We start from the raw sequence: 19744 nt of genomic DNA, 5'->3' as shown, positions 1-19744 counted from the left end.
AACCCTTAAATTATTATTCTATTTTATTAATTTTATATATTTTATATTCACAAACTCTAGCATCAATACATTACTCAAACTAAAATATGTGTCTCTAGCGGAAGTTCCTGAGTATACTTCCTTGTGAAAACACATTTAGAATCCTATTTTCCCCTCCTTTGAAGGAAACTTTCACATGGAATGTTCTTTGTAGAAGCTTAATAGAGAAAAAAAATATTGGGAATTTCCTTTCTCTTTATTCTTTTTAAGGAATTGTTTTTCTTTTCTTGCCGATAATACTTCTATTACCACTATAACTTCAGTCAAAGACTTAGATTGTATAAATCTATGGAGATTATGACACAAATCTGAATAATAATTTTTTTGTTTCTAAAATATTATTAATTCAACAATGGGAAAATAATATTCTATCAATACTATACTCTACATTAATCGAAAACCGATCTGGCCATCTCCAAGTAACATTGCTGACGTGACAAAATATACAGTTCTCACTAAAGGTGATTATGATGGTTGATTTTTAACTACTTAAGAGTTGCTGGATAATGTATTATACAAAATCCCTAATCTGAAAATTTTATATGTAAATTTGCAATTAATTAAAAGTTTGCTGTTAATTACGCTTAAGATGGTAAAGGAATTCTTTAATAAGGTATCATAAAAAATTATTTTTAGCTGTAGTACATAACTTTCAACCATCAAAATTTTATTGAATTTTTTGTGTTCTTAGGTCCCGTTCATTTTACCGATTCGAGTTTTACTACAGTAAAAAGCTCTCAAAAACAGTCACATCTGACTTTTTTGTTACAGTAAAAAGTTCTCACATAAAATTACATTTCAACTTGAATTAAAAACTCGAATCAACAAACTAAACGGGCTCTTAGTGTGTTTGGTAGGGTGGAAAAGAGAGAGCAAAGAAAATAGATAAAGGATTTTAGAGAGGAAAATAGAATTTTAGGTTGTTTGTTAGAAAGAAAATGAGAAAGGAAGGAAAATAAAAATCTATGGGGCTCACTAATTTTTAATCTTTCTAACTTTAGAAAGAAAAGATGAGAGAAAAAGTTAGATAAACAAATGAGGTATAAAATAACAATTTTAACCTTCACAATTTATCATATTTTTATTTGTATTGAGGTATTATTATAAAATGCCTTAGATTTAATATTTTCTTTTCACTTTTATTTCTCTTCTACCTAACAACATGAGAGAAAATCATTTTACTTCCTTCACTTATATATTTCACTTCTTATTCCTTCATCTTTTCTATCCATCCTACTAAATATAGCATTAGTGTTATGAGATTCTCAGAAAATCAGCTAAAAACCATGTGTATGATCAATTTTTGATGTATTTTTTTAGGTATCGATTTGTAGAGTATATATGCATTGCAAAACAAAATAAATAACACATGAAATATATTGTTAAAAAATTCACATGCTAGAAGTTCATATTTTTCGTTTGGTTCATGAATTAGAATCATTTTTTATTTACGTGTATTTTTTGTGAGAAAAAATACTGTAGCGAACCACGAATCATGATTTGAATTAGGGAACGAATCCTTCTACCAAACATTAATATTGATATGCTATTGATATTAGGGAGTTTACTCTGGTAGGATAGAAAAAAATAAATTACGGATAATTTTATATTTTTAACTATTAAATTTATATTAAAGATTATATATTTTATATAAATTTTTAATCTCATGTAATTTTAATATAATTTAATAATTAAAACTTAACACTGAGGAGGACGGACCTAAAAAAAACTCCCTTCATATTATCATTTGCACTGGTCTAAAATATATAAAAAAAAGTTTGGTTTGGGTGCAAAATGTAACGTAGAAAGGAAAAAAAAAAAAAAAGCAGAGGAAACAAGTGTTGGGATTTGGGAATCCTCCTGAAAAAACTGCCTTTCCTCTGTTTACATTTCATTTTCCGATCCCTCTCTCTCTCTCTCTCTCTCTATCCTATTTTTTATTTTTTATTTCGATTTCATTAAGAAAATCATTTTCATTTTTTCGCCGACACATCGCACACGCATACACAACACACTTCCTTTCTCTCTCCTCATTACACCAAGCTTCGAATCTCTCTGTTTCTCTCTCTCTCTCTCCGTCTCCTTTAATGGCGATGCCTCTTCTCAGAGGTCGCGATCTCAATCCCAACTGCTACTTCTACTTCCACGACTCCCCATTCTCTTCTTCTTCTTCTTCACCTGCGCGCGCGTCCATGGTGCTCTTGCATGTTCCTCGCCTCACCTGAACCTCCCACCCTCCCTCCTCAGCTGCTTCGCATTTACCACCAATGGCCGACGCGCTCTTGTCTCACTCGCTCACTGAGTCGCTACTACTTGTGTTCTTAGCTGCGATCTTTGCTTTTCCACCTCTTGTTGGAGCCTTCACTGATGCTTCAGATGGTATTACTTTTTTTTTCTAAATTTATTTTCATTTTTTTTGTTGTAATGATTGGATTTTTGTTGGTGGAGCTTGGATTTGGTTATGATTGGATTGAGTGTTGAGAGATTAGAAGGGAAGATTAACAATGAGGTTTTGACTTTTTGTTTTTTCAAGTTTTTGATTTGTTCATAAATTTCGGTCCTTTATTGTTGGCGAGGAAATGCAGGAAAATCTTGAGAAGATTTAAGTTTCAATTTTTATCTTCGAAGTTGTCTTTTTTTTTTTTTATTATTATTTTTATTTTTATGTGCAAACAAAAGATTGAGAAAATATTTTTTTTTTTTTTTTTTTTTTTTAGAAATTTTTGCTACGGCTTACCCGGATAATTTTGGTACAACTAAGTTGGATTTGAGCTACAATGCTATTCAACAAATCAATCTATGTAATGGGTTTTCAATAATATGTTCTTTATAGAATTTTTAGCATTAAAATTTCCCTTTTTTTTAGTGGTTTGTGTCGTATATTGCAGTTCAAGCTCTTCAGGTTATGTACACCTCACTAAACAGCCCTTCGCAGCTAACTGGTTGGACAAGTAATGGTGGTGATCCGTGTGGGGAGTCATGGAAAGGGATAACTTGTGAAGGTTCAGCTGTTGTCTCAATGTAAGAAAGTAATCATTTATATCGCAAATTTGGATTTTGTTTAGAGATTCGCTTAATTTAATAGTTCTTATTGCTTTTGTAATAGAGAAATTTCTGGGTTAGGACTCAGTGGAACGATGGGATACATGCTTGCCAACCTTGTGTCTTTGAGAAAATTGTAAGAAATTCATTTCCATTGTTTCATTTTCTGTTATCTGTGTTTTGGGTTACTTCTGCTCTAAGCTAATTTTGAGGCTTTTTATGCTTGGTAGTGATTTGAGTGACAACAACATTCACGACACAATCCCATATCAATTGCCGCCGAATCTTACGAGCCTGTAATGTTCTAATGCCTATCATTCATTCATTTATTGTTCTTGTTTTTGCTTTAAACCTGTCACTTTCATAGTTATTGACTTGCCTGTTTATTGGTTGTATATTGCGCAGGAATCTTGCGAAAAACAACTTAAGTGGGAATCTTCCTTATTCCTTTTCTACCATGTCTTCTCTCAATTATTTGTGAGTGGTTTGTCTTTGTTGTCTTCTTCACTTCCTTTTCTCAAATAGTTTCAGTTGCAATATGGGGCCCTTCTCTTTGCCAATTACAAAACAAACAACCTTGGTTTTCAGGAATGTTAGCCGCAACTCACTCGCTCAGTCAATAGGAGACGTTTTTGTTAATCTTTCTAGCCTTGGAACCTTGTAAGGCATCTTACCTCAGCACATTTTCTCATCGTTGTTTTGTCGGTTTTATTTTGTTATTGCTTTGGCTAACCGTGATGTGATTCTGTTAAGATTGATGACAATTTCAATCGCATAAATCAGTATTATTAGTACTACTTACTGTCAAATGTTAATGAAACATCAGAATACATAAATTGCAACGTTAATGTTCCTGGAATATGTTATGGTTGGTTAGTTCTTCCACAGGATGCTTATTAGTTGTGATGATAAGAGTACCTTTGCTGTAATAAATGTCTTGTCTTGTGAGAATAACTAGGTTGGATCAAGTTGGTGTTTATTTGAGCTTTTGTGTGGCTTTGTCACATAGGTCACTCGCTTGAGTACCCTACTAGTCATTATTTCAGTTTTATTTTTATTCTATATTTTAGATTTCTTATGGTTTCTCACACATTTTATTATCCTACATGTCCATCTAGGGATCTCTCCTTCAACAATTTTTCGGGTGATCTTCCTAATACATTAGGCTCATTGTTCAATCTTTCTTCACTGTAAGTTCTCTTTACCTTCTTTTGAAAACACTTATTCTATACTTTGTCTTAATATGCTTTGAGTTCTCATAACATCTAAATTCGTGACAGCTACATGCAGAACAATCAATTAACTGGTTCTCTGAATGTTCTGACGGGTTTACCTTTGACTACACTGTGAGTTTCTTCCCAATCCTGGACTCCAAATTCTATTACCATCTTGTTCTGACTCTACATTTTCTTTCGAACAGAAATGTGGCAAACAACCACTTCACCGGATGGATACCTCAAGAGCTTAGTTCAATTCATAGTTTTATGTAAGCATTCACGTCTCTTTTATATTTTTCTCCAGTCTACATTATAATTTCAACTTCTGCATTATGTAATTTAGCTCTTAAAATCAACACAGATATGATGGAAATTCATTTGACAATGGTCCTGCTCCTCCGTCACCACCACATACCCCACCTCCCCCAGGAAGATCTCATAATAACCGCAACCATTCTGGATCTGGCACACACACAGAGGATTCTGACCATGATGCATCTCATTCAGAGAACGGGTTGGCAGTTGGGGCTATAGTAGGGATCATTCTGGGTTCTATATCTGCTGCTGCCATTGTGTTCCTCGCTATTTTCATTTGCATCCGAAGGAATAAACGGAAGGTCACAGGTGCAAGACCTTCTGGGGCAAGTCTTTCTATTGGCTCAAATAGTGGTAAGTTAGACCATCTTTGCTCTCCTACTCATTCGTCTGTAGTTTAGCTTTGCTATTTGGTTAATGTGATTCCCTTCTTTTGGCTTTATTGCTGAAGAGGCATTCTTTAAAGGTTTTATTTATTTATTTATCATAGCGAACTTCCTTCCTTTTTGATAGATAGAGAAGTTGGGACTTTCAGTGGTGTAGGAAATTTCTATATTTAAATGGCTATGTTCTAACCTAACCACAAATGGTTCCACAAAGTGTGAAATTTTTTCACAGCTATTTCAAGTTGCTTCTATTCCAAGTCCAACCATACTCACTGTTTCCATGCTTATGCTTTGCTTTGCTTTTGTAGTAAGTACTGAAATGCAAGAGCAGAGGGTAAAACCAATGGCTGTTGTAACAGATCTAAAGCCCCCACCGGCAGAGAAAGTGATGGTTGATAGCCTGCATGGGAAAAATGGATCTGTAAAGAGGATAAAGTCACCCATCACTGCTACTTCATATACCGTCGCGTCTCTACAGACAGCAACTAATAGCTTTAGTCAAGAATTTCTTATTGGTGAAGGCTCCCTTGGTCGGGTTTACAAAGCAGATTTCCCAAATGGAAAGGTACTTATTTGACATGTTCTAGCTCACAAGAGTGCTTTTTTGTCCCCAACACAATCATATTCAGTTTTATCATTTATGTTGCTGGCGGCAGGTAATGGCCATTAAGAAAATCGACAATGCAGCACTATCATTACAGGAGGAGGATAACTTTCTAGAAGCTGTTTCTAACATGTCCCGCCTGAGGCACCCAAACATTGTTACACTGGTTGGATATTGTGCAGAGCACGGACAGCGTCTTTTGGTTTATGAATTTGTAGGAAATGGAAGCTTGCATGACATGCTCCATTTTTCAGAAGATGGAGGCAAGACCCTCACTTGGAATGTGCGTGTCAGGGTAGCACTTGGCACTGCTCGAGCCTTAGAGTATGTCACATGCGTATGAAATTAAAGTCTCTCTCTGTGCGTGTGGTTAGAATGCATGGCTGATTGTTGAAAATCTCATATCAACTCCCTTCCTAAACCATGTATGTTTACACCTGTCAGGTACTTGCATGAAGTGTGCTTACCTTCTGTTGTACATAGAAACTTCAAGTCAGCAAACATTTTGCTCGACGAAGAGCTCAATCCCCACTTGTCAGATTGTGGCTTAGCTGCTTTAACACCAAACACAGAACGACAGGTTGATAGACTCGAAAAGATTATCTAGTGTAACAACTTTAGGTCTTGCTTAGTTCTTTTCTTGTAATTCTGTCATGACTAATAACATTTACTTCATGCTTAACAGGTTTCGACGCAGATGGTTGGTCAATTTGGTTATAGCGCTCCTGAATTTGCCTTGTCAGGAGTCTACACTGTGAAAAGTGATGTATACAGCTTTGGGGTGGTGATGCTGGAGCTTCTGACTGGTCGGAAGCCACTAGACAGGTATACCCATTATACATTATCAAATTATCATGATTATGGTCTCGGAAGTTCTTCAACCATGAAAATCTTGATGTTGATTTTATCTTTATGGCTTCCTATTCTTTCTGCTGGTTAGTTCAAGAGTTAGATCCGAACAATCACTTGTAAGATGGGCCACTCCCCAACTCCATGATATCGATGCCTTAGCAAAAATGGTTGATCCTGCTCTGAATGGCATGTACCCTGCAAAGTCTCTCTCGCGCTTTGCAGACATCATTGCTCTCTGTGTTCAGGTAAATTACTTACGCAATGACCATTGACCAATTGCTTTAAGCATCATCTCGTTGTTGCTTTCTTACACATTTTTCCATTTCCATAGGAATTTATATATAATAACACAAAAACCAATTGTTTGATGATTCTTTCATGAAAAAATGATCCTAACACGGTATCTTGTATGGTTATCGTATAGCCGGAACCCGAATTTCGGCCACCAATGTCTGAGGTTGTGCAAGCATTGGTACGATTAGTGCAAAGGGCAAGCGTAATCAAAAGGCGTTCGAGTGACGAATCGGGTTTTTCATACAAGACCCCTGACCACGAAGCAATCGACATCTCAATGTAAGTGTCCCAACAATTTTCAGTTTTTCATACGACCATACATGCAGAGGTCAGTTCCTGGCTTGAGCGCACACAGAGCAATGAAGAAGGTAAATAAAAAATAGCAAAAAACGACTATGCATTGAGAGAGGTGATTAGCTATGGTTGACGCACACGAAGAGATGAGAAGTTAGTGAGGATGTGTGGGAACTCCAGAAAGTTGGTAATAGGTAAGCAGAGATGTGTAATTATGATGCATATAAAACTGGAAACGCGGTTGAGGTATAGCTAGAATTCTGCTTTGTATTTATTTATATTAACCTTTGTCTGCGGTACTCTTAAGAGGCACAATGGAGATGCTTTTTTTGCATCAAAATAAGATTTTACCTTTATTTTTTTACCCTTAATACAACTTGCTTTGTAATCACTAATCAGTGATCGCTGTTGAAATGAGTCAAATGGGATTGTGAAAATGTAAAAAGTTAGCCAATACCCTGCAGGCTGTACTTGCCTTCTTTTGCCTTTCTTGTTAGTGGGGGTTTTTTTTTTTTTTTTTCAAAAGGTAATAATAAAATCTTCAGATGTACTTCGAACAGTAATACTATGCATATATAATTCGACTCAAGTTATAAAATTAAAAAAAAGAAAAAAAAAAAAAAAACATCGCAACTTATGGCAACTAGTTCGTTCGTAGGTACTAGCAAAATTTGAAATTTATCTTTGGGTAACTAAAAGAACCGAGGCTTCAGTTAAATAGAAATGACATGCTTTTCCATTTGACAGCAGAAGATTGTTGGATAAAGCTAAGAAGTCATTTCTCGTAATAATATGAAACGTTTACCTCTACAGCTTATAGCGCTCGTAAACGACAAGAAGATTGTCATACGTCCAATACAAACGACAGCAAGTCATTAAAAGACAGATGTGCCCTTTTTGCATTCCACCACAGCACTTCTTTACTCGATACGATGTCCGCAATTATACGACACTAGATTTATAAGTCGAATGTCAAGCCGTATAAGTTGAAACGACAAAAAAAATATTAGGAAGATGTCGTTTAATCAACTGAAAAACGACAGTTGAACGACTTCACCGGAGCCGTACTCGTCTCTTTAACGAACAATTTTCCTATCCTAACTTCCATTAACCGCCACTTCTTTTTTGTTTTTTTGAGTTTATAACGGCCTCTCTCTCTCTCTCTCTCTCGTTTTTTGTTTTTTTTTATGTGTGGTGGTTTTCCCCTCTTTGTTTGGCAATTTTCCCTATAATTCTAAAGTTAGAAAAAAAAAAAAAAAAAAAAAAAAAAGAAAAAGAAAAAAAAGGACTCTAAGCTGAGCTTTCACAAGAGCACGCCAAGCTTCCTTTCCCTCGCTTCTCTCTTTTTCTTTCCCGAGAAAATCCGAAAGCTAATCTCTCTTTTCTCGGATCTCATCTCTCCATGGCCGATACTTTCGATCCGACAAAACCTCCTCGTCAAGAACAAATACAACAAAATGGGGAGATTGGGGTCCCACTGTCACTTTCACTCTCGGATCACTCGGATCCGCCCAAAACATCCTGGTCCGCCTTCATCAATTCCCGCCTGAACGCTACCCCTCCGAGGAGCCGCCAAGCCTCGCCGGCTCACTCCCCTCGTCTCGGCCCCAGCCGCTTCTCCATCGCCGACCGATCCTCCGATTCTCATCATGAATCGTTTCTCGAGATCGGAAGATGCAGAAGAGAGCGAAGAGGAAGAAGCTAGGGAAGATGTCGCACGGCAAGAGGCGAATCAAAGGGTTCTTGACCTTGATTTGCTTATTGGCTCTGTTCTTGTTCGTGAACTGGATCATGCTTTTGCGGCTACAAGAGCATGGAATCGTTCATCACAAATCTCGCTCTTCTATCAATAATTCGCCTGTTTCTGCCCGGGTATGTTTTACCCTTAGGTTCTGAATTCGATTGTCATTTTTTTTTTCAACATGCATTGTAGATAAATATTTATTCTTTAGGGGCAGTTCTTGCAGAATAATGATTTACTTTGAATATTTATAGATGGGATTTAGCTGAAGATGACATTTATAGACGTGAACTAACTGAATACATTCTTTAGGTGTAAACTACATAATCAATTTGCTCTAGTACCATGGAATATACAAGGATATATCAGAGATTAGGGAAGTTATGAGAAGAAGACTATTATGTTATTAAGACTTTTTGACAAAATGTTTGGGATAGAGCAGAAAGTTCAAGTTTTCAAGTAAAGCCAAGAAGTTTCTAGCAACCCTGTTTTTATAACATTATTGCCATTTGACATGGTTTGGGAAGGATTTGCGAGACCTGGGACATCTAGAATAGATTCTTAAAGTTGCGAAGAAATTTAGAATTGTTGTTGTAATGCATTACAGACATACAATTCATCATGGCTTATGTAGAGATCAACATGAGTTGGTTCCTAGAGCGGTAGTTATAAAGATTCTTCCTTTTGTGTCGGTTTTCTTTTGGCTTCTGCAGAAAGGATTACGAAAAATTGGTAAAGGAAAAGCCACACAGAAAGGGAACTATGGAAGGATGTTGGCTTTAGCTGCCCATGCCTTGGCAGAGGTATTTGAAATGAATCCTTATCTCAACTGTTTGAATGACATTGAAACTTTGTTTAGTTGAGTTGCGATCTAGTTATCGTGTAATACCGTCGATAGATCTTCTTAGTGTGGTTCTTTTGCTCGCTCTCATTGTTTTTGATTGTGACACAGGGACAAAATAAAGCTGAGCCAAAAGATTTGTGGAAGGAGCCTTTTATTCTTGCTTCTTCTTGGAAACCTTGTGCCGACCAACGCAACTGGGAACCTAATGGTTTTACTCTCTCTCTCTCTCTCTTTGTGTGTGTGTGTGCATGTGTTTGTTTTGAACGTTGCTTATATATGCATATGAAAATGAGTACATTCTATATGTGATTTGAGAGAGTGCGTGGGTTTTCTCACAGATCAATTACTTTGTTATTTGATCCGTTACAGATTACTAAATCTGGTTCTTACCCGTTTTTTTTTTTTTTTTCTTTTTTCGTTGGTGACTTCTTCATAGAGGGAAAGAATGGATACATTTTAGTCACTGCAAATGGTGGGATGAACCAGCAGAGAGTTGCTGTAAGTAATGTTTATGGTACTAGCTCCTATTATTATCTTCTTCTTCTTCTTTTTGATATGCCTCCTGGTTTGTTAATATCTACCATCTAAAAACTGTTCTGTTTGGCAACAGGTCTGTAATGCTGTTGTTCTTGCAAGGTTACTCAACTCCACTCTGGTTGTTCCAAAATTTTTGTACAGTAGCGTTTGGAAAGATGTAAGGTGATATACTTCTTTCCTTTCCATTCTTACTGTTCCTTTATTTGTTTTTGTAATTTTTTTTGGGGTGAGTTATTCCATTATCATCATGTATTTGAACTTCGAAGTAGAATAATATCATGAATGGAGGAGAATTTGGGAAGAGCATGTCCATATTAGGCCTTACTCATGACATGAATGCTATTCATTATTAACATTCAATGTGTCTACTTGAGGCTAAGTAGTGCTGCATGCTTTTCTCCTTCTCCTTTGCAATATTATAATCTCATATTTTCCCTGGTAGAGTGATGATAACTAGTTTCATTATGTCACAGTCAATTCAGTGATATCTATGAGGAGGAGCATTTTATTAACTACTTGTCACCTGATATCCGGATAGTGAAGGAACTACCCAAGGAGCTGCGTTCATTAAACTTGGAGGCTATTGGTAGCGTTGTACGTCCATCTGCCAAATTTTGAATTATTATGAAAAGTAACAGTGAGTTTGCTTCTATCAATATTTTTGGATTACATTGATTGTTAGATTCTTGTACCAGGTGACCGATGAAGACATCAGAAAAGAGGCAAAGCCAAGTTTTTACTTGAAAAACATTCTCCCAATAATCCTTAAAAATGGAGTTGTCCATTTGCTCGGATTTGGAAATCGCTTGGCATTTGATCCAATACCTTTTCAGTTACAGGTAACCAATAGGTCCCAGAACCGTGATTCTTTATAAGATTTTGGTTAATAAATTCATAATAGATCGAATCCTTTCCTTAATAGTTGCCTCTTCTACTTTTGTCTGGTTTCCTTTTCCTAATTGGGAAATTTCATCTAGAGACTTCGATGCAGATGTAATTTCCACGCTTTGCAATTTGTTCCCAAGATCCAACAAATTGGCGCTTTGCTTCTCCAAAGGTTGCGTCAACATGAAGGTCACCCTGGTGGACCACTGGATCAATATCTCGTTGGTTCATATGCACAAGAATTTAGAAAACAAAATCAAACTCGTCCAAAGAAAGCTTCCAGATATCTAGCTTTACACTTGAGGTTTGAAATTGACATGGTAGCTCATTCTTTATGTGAATTTGGTGGAGGTGATGAAGAGAGGCGAGAGTTGGAAGCTTACCGTGAAATCCATTTCCCTGCATTGACACTTCTTAAGAAGACCACAAAGTATGCTTCATTTCACCTCTTAAATTCCAGTTGGTCTGAGATTTCTTTTTTCTTTTTTCAAATTTTCTAATATTTTTTCAGAAACCACCTTTCTCCACTTCATTTGAGGCTCTCACCCAGTATCATGATGATTTCACCTTTTTGTCCTCTCTCTCTCTACTCTTCCTCTATTGGAGACAAGTAAACTAGTTAGATTTGTCAGTGAATCATATTTATGTTTTCTAATTTATTCCAGGTTGCCTTCTCCCCAAGAACTTAGATCAGAAGGGTTGTGTCCTTTAACGCCAGAAGAAGCAGTACTTATGCTTGCTGCTCTTGGTTTTAATCGTAAGACACATATATTTGTGGCAGGCTCACAGATATATGGAGGCAGATCAAGGTTGGTTGCTTTGACAAGCTTATATCCAAAGTTGGTTACTAAAGAGAATTTGCTTTCGTCAAGTGAACTTGAACCATTCATGAATTTTTCATCTCAGGTAATATAACATGCCAATATTTTCAGCCTTCTAATGTGATTTTCTTGCGAGAATAGCAATGGTGAATCCTTCTTTTCATTGTTAATTGGTTGAATGATAATGTTTTGTATAGTTAGCGGCACTGGACTTCATAGGATGCACTGCTGCCGATGCTTTTGCAATGACAGATTCGGGGAGTCAGTTATCGTCCTTGGTATCTGGTTTTCGCGTATATTATGGCGGGGGGAATATGCCGACAATACGACCAAACAAGCGTAGGCTAGCGAGCATCTTTATGAAGAATTCAACCATCGAGTGGCGTGTGTTTGAGCAGAGAGTTAGGAAGGCAATTAGACAAACTAAACATGTCCGAACAAGGCCCAAGGCAAGGAGTGTTTACCGGTATCCACGGTGTAAAGAGTGTATGTGCAGAACAGAATAACGGTACTCTTTTTTTTTTTTTTTCTTTTTTTGCTAGAGCTAATTGTAATATGTAAACATTAAACATTTATTCTTAATTTTGATTTTAAATAACTCCATGTCGTTCATTAGATTCTTCAGAATGTTTTTTATTCTACATAACGTGAATAGACTGAAGTGTAATGGAATATTAACTCGTCCTAAAATGATTTTGTTTTTTTTATGAAAATGAAAATGTTTTCAATCTCAGATATAAATTATTTTTAAAAATGCATTTAGTAGTTTTATTAAGAGATTATTTTCAGTATAAAAAAACTCATTAATGTCTTTCTCTCTGTTCGAGAGAGGAGAAAATGAAAATAAAAAACTCTCTTATTTTACACTAAAATAAAAAATCGTTTTCATTTCAATTTTGTCTTTATTGCACCAAATGTCGTTTTAAAAACTTTTTCATTTTTTTTCTCAGAAAGCGTAAAAAATAAAAACGAGATCAATTCTAAACGGTCTATGGGTGCGTTTGGAACTCGCTTTAAAATGAATTTATTTTTTGTATGAAAATGAAAATGAAAACGTTTTCAATCTCAGATAGAAATCATTTTTGAAAATGTGTTTGGTAATTTTATTAAAAGATTGTTTTCAGTATAAAAAATTTCATTAATGTTTCTCTCTCTTTCTCTCTGCTTAGGAGAGAAGAAAACAAAAATAAAAAATGAAAAACGACTAAAAGTCGTTTTTCATTTCTCTCTCATTTTACATTAAAACAAAAAATCGTTTTCATTTCCATTTTATTTTTATTCTGCCAAATGCCGTTTTAAAAACTTTTTCATTTTTTTTCTCAAAAAACGTAAAAAATAAAAACAGGCTCAATTCTAAACAGCCTATGGGTGCGTTTAAAACTCGTTCTAAAATGATTTTATTTTTTGTATGAAAATGAAAATGAAAACGTTTTCAATTTCAGATAGAAATCATTTTTAAAAATGTGTTTGATAGTTTTATTAAGATATTATTTTCAGTATAAAAAAATTCATTAATGTCTCTCTCTCTTTCTCTCTGCTCGAGAGAGAAGAAAACAAAAACAAAAAATGAAAAACGACTAAAAGTCGTTTTTTATTTCTCTCTCATTTTATACTAAAACAAAAAATCGTTTTTATTTTTATTTTTTGTCTTTATTACACTAAATGCCGTTTTAAAAACGTTTTATTTTTCTTTCTCAAAAAACGTAAAAAATAAAAACGGGATTAATTCTAAACGGCCTATGTTTTTGGGTAATATTTTTGGGTCCATATTACTGCTTTTAAAGATTATTCATAGATATTGGAAGAGATTATTCATAGATATCGGAAGAGATTAGCTACATAATCCTCATCTTTTCTGTACTGATATGGGAAAAACTGACAAGGGTATTTTTACAATATGACCTAAACTTCCAGTTAGTATGATTTCACCAAAGCTGAAGTCATTCATTGCTTTGGTCACATTTAATTGTACATCTAATTCTTGTGTTCCTTGTGGAGCTATGGTAAACCAAGGAGGATTCAAGCTCACCGTGGTCCCATTAGGAGGCAACACCGCACAAAGGTACGTCTCCGGCTCGTTTCGTACGTTCCTGACAGTTCGCTGTACCGACAGAGATCCTATCAATGCTGATATCGTTATTGAAGGAAGGTTTAGATTGGCTGGGTGAGTAAGCGAGTAATTGCAGCTTTCTCCAATGGCAATTTTGATTGTAGCAGGATTCATACCGGGCAATGAGCACAAGAAGGCGACGTAATCTTTATATCCTGCTTCATCAACACCCCATGACTCTGATTTGTAAGGGGAATGAAAAAGAGTTTAGCAATGATAAACTTTTAGTATGAAAAACATTACCTGAAGAGAAAACCAGCCCGGGATCTATGGCACAACTCGGCGTGACAAGGCCAGAACCTAATTCGAAAGGGGTGGAAGGATACAAACTGCCGATACTAAATCCTTCTGCCATTATAACTTGTCCGTGGTTATCATACTTGGTTGCCGTGGTGTCAATTGCGGATGAAATCATGGATGGCGTCCATGAAGGATTGTACTGCTTTATAAGTGCCGCTATTCCCGCTATATGTGGTGTTGCCATGCTTGTACCAGAGACTAGTGCAAAACTGAGTCCTACAATAGCCATCATATTAATGCTTGAAGACAAAATAGGAAGAGAAATAACTGCCGTGTTTAGAATTGTTCTTATTTTTATTTTTCTTTCTAAAACGCATTTGGTATAATTAAAGACAAAAAATAAAAATGAAAACGATTTTTTAGTTTAGTGTAAAATGAGAGAAATGAAAAACGAGTTTTAGTCGTTTTTCAAAAAGAGAGACATTAATGATTTTTTTATACTGAAAACAATCTCTTGATAAAACTACCAAACGCATTTTAAAAAATAATTTCTATCTGAGATTGAAAACGTTTTCATTTCTATTTTCATAAAAAAATAAAATTATTTTAAAATGAGTTCTAAACGCACCAAACACCTTGACTTTTCTCAATATAAAGACACTCTTTTCACCGAACTTAATTATAGTGTCATGGAGTTGAGGAGATATCGCTATAATATTTACCAAAAATAATAATAATAAGGACTAATCTCTTGAGTCTTTCTTGTTTGAGAGTTTTTACTCTCTTTTTTATTATTATTATTATTATTATTATTTTTTCGCTTACCTTCTAGTATGGGATCAGAGGCACTAATGGGGCTCCAAGCCGCCCAAACTCGTTGACCCGGGGCAAGAATATCAGGCTTTAGAACATCAGTTGGGTTCCTTTTAGCATCAATGAAATCAGGTCCCCTTGAAGAGAATCTGCTCACCGTTGGCGCTTGGCTCTTGAAAGAAGCAACTCTTCCTTCTCCTATTGCAGCTTTTGCCCTGAATCTCCTTACTAATTTTGACTCACCCCTATGTGTATGTCGTTCATAATAGTTCAATATAACCTACATTTCATAGTTCTCTCATAATTAAGATTTCCACAAATATTGGTTATCATCATTATGTTAAATATTATAATGTAAAAGTAGTCATGTTATTTGTACCTGAACATCAGCAACACTTGGGATCAAAAGGCCTGGAATATCAAAGGGAATAGGCTCTGCTATGAAATCACCATAGCTTGGATTTGCAACAAAGACGAAGCCCGCAAATCCTAGTGCTTTTGCCGTGCTGATAATGGCTGTGACAGAGGATGTTCCATTTGAGAAGCCCTCAGAGAAGGTACATATTACAATGCTACCTCGTACTACTCTTGGGTCCAATGCTTGAGGAGATTGACACTCTTCAATTAATGATGGCGTTTCAGGAAACGACCCATTTGTCCTCGCAGCATCCCTGGCTAATACCAGCTTATGCAAGAACAAGCCATTTCCCAAAGATGGTCCTAAAACAAAAAAAGCAATCAATTTATAAATAACTGATTTGTGACTCGTTTCATGTTTTTGGAATCATTAGTCTGAGATTATATTTGAAATATTGGAATCAGTGATCGAAATTGTGTCTAGTTATACTATCTTGGTTGTATTTAGTAATTAAAAAAAAATGTGAAACCCCATTTTGTTCAAATCAAAATTCTTAATTTAAACTGAAAATCTAATCTAAATTGGTGTTTGAAAGAGAAAAAATACAAGCGTCATTCGGATTTTGAAAAAGAAACGTCTGAATTAGATTCGCAGTTTAAATTGAGAAGTGGTTGAAACCTTCTAAACAAATGGTCCGAATTGTTTAAGATTATTAACAAGTGAAAACATCTAACAGATACAAAAAGTTGTCATGAAAACAGACAAATAAAAAGCATTTTTGCTTTGTTATAAGCTTCTAAACGTTTGGTTCATAAATTCAGAATTATAATTTAAAATTATTCTCAATTTACGTATATCTTTTTATAAAAAGAAATACTATAATAAATCACGAACTATAATTTGAATCATAACACAAATCCTCGTACATATCTGTTTTCATAATCATAAAAACGAGAACAAAACCTTGACTATTAACAAACCTGATAATCCCAGGCCTCCAACTTTTCGGCCATTCCCAAGAAGAAGACATCCGGGGTAACTTCTATCAGTACCGGAGGCAGCTACTCCTACGGCCCATGGGCTGAATGAGACTACTGTTGATGGGCCTGGGCCTTTGTTGCCCGCTGCTTGGACCACCAAAACCCCAGCTCGCCGAGCAAATAGCAGTGCGATATCAAACAAGTTTAAGAAGGTGATTGTGTCTTCTGGAGGTTCATCGGGTCCCACAGAGAGTGTTAGGATGTCCACTCCATCTAATACTGCCTGTGGTAAAATAGTCAACAAAGATATATAAACCACTTTAATATTTTTCTTTAATTTCTATGAAATCAATTTCGGTTTAACTGGTAAGTAGTGATGAATTAATTAATGTGCTCACTTGATCAATTGCTGAAATCACGTCTGTTAAGGTTGCCACTGTTGGGTAGACAGCCTTGTATATAGCAATTCTGTTTAACAAAAGGCGTGGATATTTACTTTATAAACATTGGTAATTATCTCATGGTTTTGTTAACTGATCATAATTTTTCATCTTAAGTACATGTCAGACTTGAATTAAGGTCTATAAGAAACCAAAATAAAAACTAACAAATGTTTTCAATTTTAGCTAGCCTAACATTGAATTTACACCTACTTTCAACATTAAGGTATAGAATTTAAGGGTCCGTTTAGTTCGCTGATTCGAGTTGAGATGCAACTTTATGTGAGAACTTTTTACTGTAATAAAAAAATTAAATGTGACTGTTTATGTAACAAAATTCAAATTCTAAACTCGAATCGGTGAAATAAACCAGACTTAAATCTTCCATCTTTTAATTATAAAATTAGAATAGGAGAAGAAACGAACTGGGCACGTGGCGCCATTCCACTAGCTCGTCCATAAAAGAAGCCATTCACCACCACCGGTACTCCAGCATTTCCAGCCGCGGTTGATGCCACATGACTGTTCAAAGCATTATTTTTCCTTGTCAAAGAATTGACTATACTCTATACGTACTTTATGGTAAAAAGTTCATACTAATATATTATGATTTTGAAAGTCACAATACATTAAAATCATATAAAAAAATCAAACCAAACAATTTCCAAACACGACTAATAAAAATCTTACTTGTAAAAATTTCTGCAAAATATTAAGAGAGTATTTAGAGCCCGTTTAGTTCGCTGATTCGAGTTGAGATGTGATTTTATGTGAGAATTTTTTATTGTAGTAAAAAAGTTAGATGTGACTGTTTCTGAGAGCTTTTCACTGTAATAAAACTCGAATTCTAAACTCGAATCGGTAAAATGAACAAGTTTTAACTTTCATGGCAAATATGATTTAGAGACTTGATTTTCGATCATATAATTTATAAATACCTGCCATGTCCAACTGCATCGTAGGGTGAGAGAAAATCCACAGAAGTGTTGAGAGTAGTGGCCGCTTGAGCGCCCGCGGAGAAGAATCTCGCGGAGACTATCTTTCCGTTGCAAGAACTCGCCGGGAAATGAGGACCGGCCTCACAGGCGCCGGAGAAACGAGAAAGGTTGGAAGTAAAAGGATTGAAGGGGTTAAAGGCAAAGCTAGGGTGTGTTGGGTTAATGCCAGTGTCCACAAAGCCAATCACAATCCCTTCACCGGCGTTTCTTTCTCCTCCTTCTTGTGCCCAAACTCCCTCACGTAAGCCTAGGAATTTAGGAGTGTATGTTGTCATCAATTTGGCTCCTCTATCTTTCTCCACCAACCTTACGCCCTCAACATCTCTCAGTTTTGAGGCCTGCAATAACCATGATATAATGTTCTACTTTTTACCATCTTTTTAAAAAAAAATATATATATATATATATATGTATGTATTTATGCTTGTTTATGGGACTAAAAGGAAATCTGTATAAATTGGTATAATATTGAAAAGTTGGAGAGAGATCATATCAGGAAATTCAGGACCTGGGAAGGGGTGGTATGAACGGCAAATCCATTAACAATGTGTTTGAAGCTGTGAAGCTTGGTGTAGCTTCCGGTCTCCAGTGTGCTCTGTAGAAGTTTGTCGTGAGAATTCACCAAGCGCTTTGCATGGGCTCTAGAAACCTCACTGACCAATATATACACATGCAAGATTATATAATATTGAGTTATTGAGATCGTATATATGTAATAATAAGCCAATGTTGTAAAAGGTGCTACTTATTATAACAGATAGATAGATAAATAAATAAATAAATAATTATAAGTACTATCTTTGATTCCGAAAAAGTTTAGGGTGGAAAAAAGGAAATTCTATACCCAAAATCTTGATTATTATTATTATTATTTTAAGATAAACAAAAGCTTGATTATTAAAGATGTAGATGAGCAATAAATTTTACCAGTACAACATCGGATTACGGTAAACTAATTAGTACGTACGTGAGACTTTAAAAGATTCTGGGATGAACTAATTAGGATTTGAAAGAAAAAAATGATATGATATTAAAAATTGGAGAGAAGGAATAACATTTATGATTCACCTGTGTTTATGACCTTTGTGAGACAGATTAGAACCTCCAAGGAATGCAGCAGGTTCATCTTCCATGGTAACCAAGTACAAAGCTCTCTCCTCTGCCAAACAATCAGCAGTCATGATCACCATCAACAAACCGAGACGAATCACTTCCACCCGCTTCAATGAAGCAAATTCCGCCATGGCTAAGATAATCAAGCTGTTTTTTTTTTCTTTTTAATATCTTTGATAAGGATTATAAGATATCGCTGATCTCATGAACCATGCAAAAAGACAAGTGATTACCACGCTATCAATGCGCGTTAAAGTTGCTGGTCTTAGAGCTTTCGTCTGGAAAACATATACTTGTTTTGGAATAAACGTTACAAGTAAAAGTTTTGATCCATCCATACATGTTTATAGTCGAAGTTGGATTGGAAAAGGTAAGTGGGTTTTTTTTTTTTTTTAATATTTGCACGCAGTCCTTGCCATGTCACGTAAAATAACCATGATTTATGTCTTATTTGGTTTTTAGTTAAAGAGAGGGAAAAAAAACCGAAACCGAAAATCCAAAACTGTTAACATATTGAATTCTTAGTCCCAAATTGGAGACAATTTCTTTTACTTAGACTCTCTCTCACCAAACTTCGATAAGATTGTCATTGACCGGATTTTAAGGAATAAAAAGTAGGGAATATATCTTTCAACAACTTTTAGATATAAATGGAAACAAGTATTGAAATAAAGCTCTTGCCTTGTTGGGTTGGAGGCATAGAGCCGAAGTCCATGGTCAAGAATTTGTAGTCTTAGAATCAATCATAAGGTAATTAAGAACTGGGTTTAAATTACCAGATTATTATTGCAGTTAGTTGACCAATTGATTTCTTCCCTATT

The 19744-nt window shown here is 35.4% G+C and overlaps 3 protein-coding genes across 3 annotated transcripts; 2 read left to right on the top strand and 1 right to left on the bottom strand.

The window, feature by feature from the left end:
• The first annotated feature begins 1961 nt into the window (after positions 1-1961).
• Positions 1962-7431, top strand: LOC21397310 (protein STRUBBELIG-RECEPTOR FAMILY 8). Its single transcript, XM_024167444.1, has 16 exons — positions 1962-2418; positions 2928-3060; positions 3146-3217; positions 3312-3377; positions 3487-3558; positions 3670-3741; positions 4200-4271; positions 4362-4427; positions 4502-4567; positions 4660-4967; positions 5308-5564; positions 5656-5927; positions 6048-6183; positions 6289-6428; positions 6544-6700; positions 6880-7431. The coding sequence occupies exons 1-16, from the start codon at positions 2307-2309 to the stop codon at positions 7030-7032; spliced, it is 2154 nt and encodes a 717-aa protein (XP_024023212.1). The 5' UTR covers positions 1962-2306; the 3' UTR covers positions 7033-7431.
• An 880-nt stretch (positions 7432-8311) lies between these two features.
• LOC21397308 (O-fucosyltransferase 2) lies at positions 8312-12405 on the top strand. The gene is given in 11 exon segments (XM_010100858.2): positions 8312-8703; positions 8706-8915; positions 9498-9587; positions 9737-9836; positions 10065-10126; positions 10239-10327; positions 10639-10759; positions 10861-11004; positions 11143-11480; positions 11716-11956; positions 12069-12405. Coding segments are annotated over 11 exon segments (1962 nt in total). The 5' UTR covers positions 8312-8445; the 3' UTR covers positions 12378-12405.
• A 1312-nt stretch (positions 12406-13717) lies between these two features.
• LOC21397307 (subtilisin-like protease SBT2.4) lies at positions 13718-19054 on the bottom strand. Its single transcript, XM_024167433.1, has 10 exons — positions 18879-19054; positions 18319-18463; positions 17751-18148; positions 17239-17334; positions 16771-16840; positions 16373-16655; positions 15414-15754; positions 15047-15314; positions 14225-14497; positions 13718-14136 (listed from the first exon to the last, which is right to left on the bottom strand). Exons 1-10 carry the CDS (start codon positions 19052-19054, stop codon positions 13718-13720), a joined length of 2469 nt encoding a protein of 822 aa, XP_024023201.1.
• Between the last annotated feature and the right edge of the window lie 690 nt (positions 19055-19744).

This window comes from Morus notabilis, unplaced genomic scaffold (assembly GCF_000414095.1).
Source record: "Morus notabilis unplaced genomic scaffold, ASM41409v2 Scaffold1292, whole genome shotgun sequence".
Lineage (NCBI taxonomy): Eukaryota > Viridiplantae > Streptophyta > Magnoliopsida > Rosales > Moraceae > Morus > Morus notabilis.
This window is presented reverse-complemented; position numbering and strand designations above follow the sequence as displayed.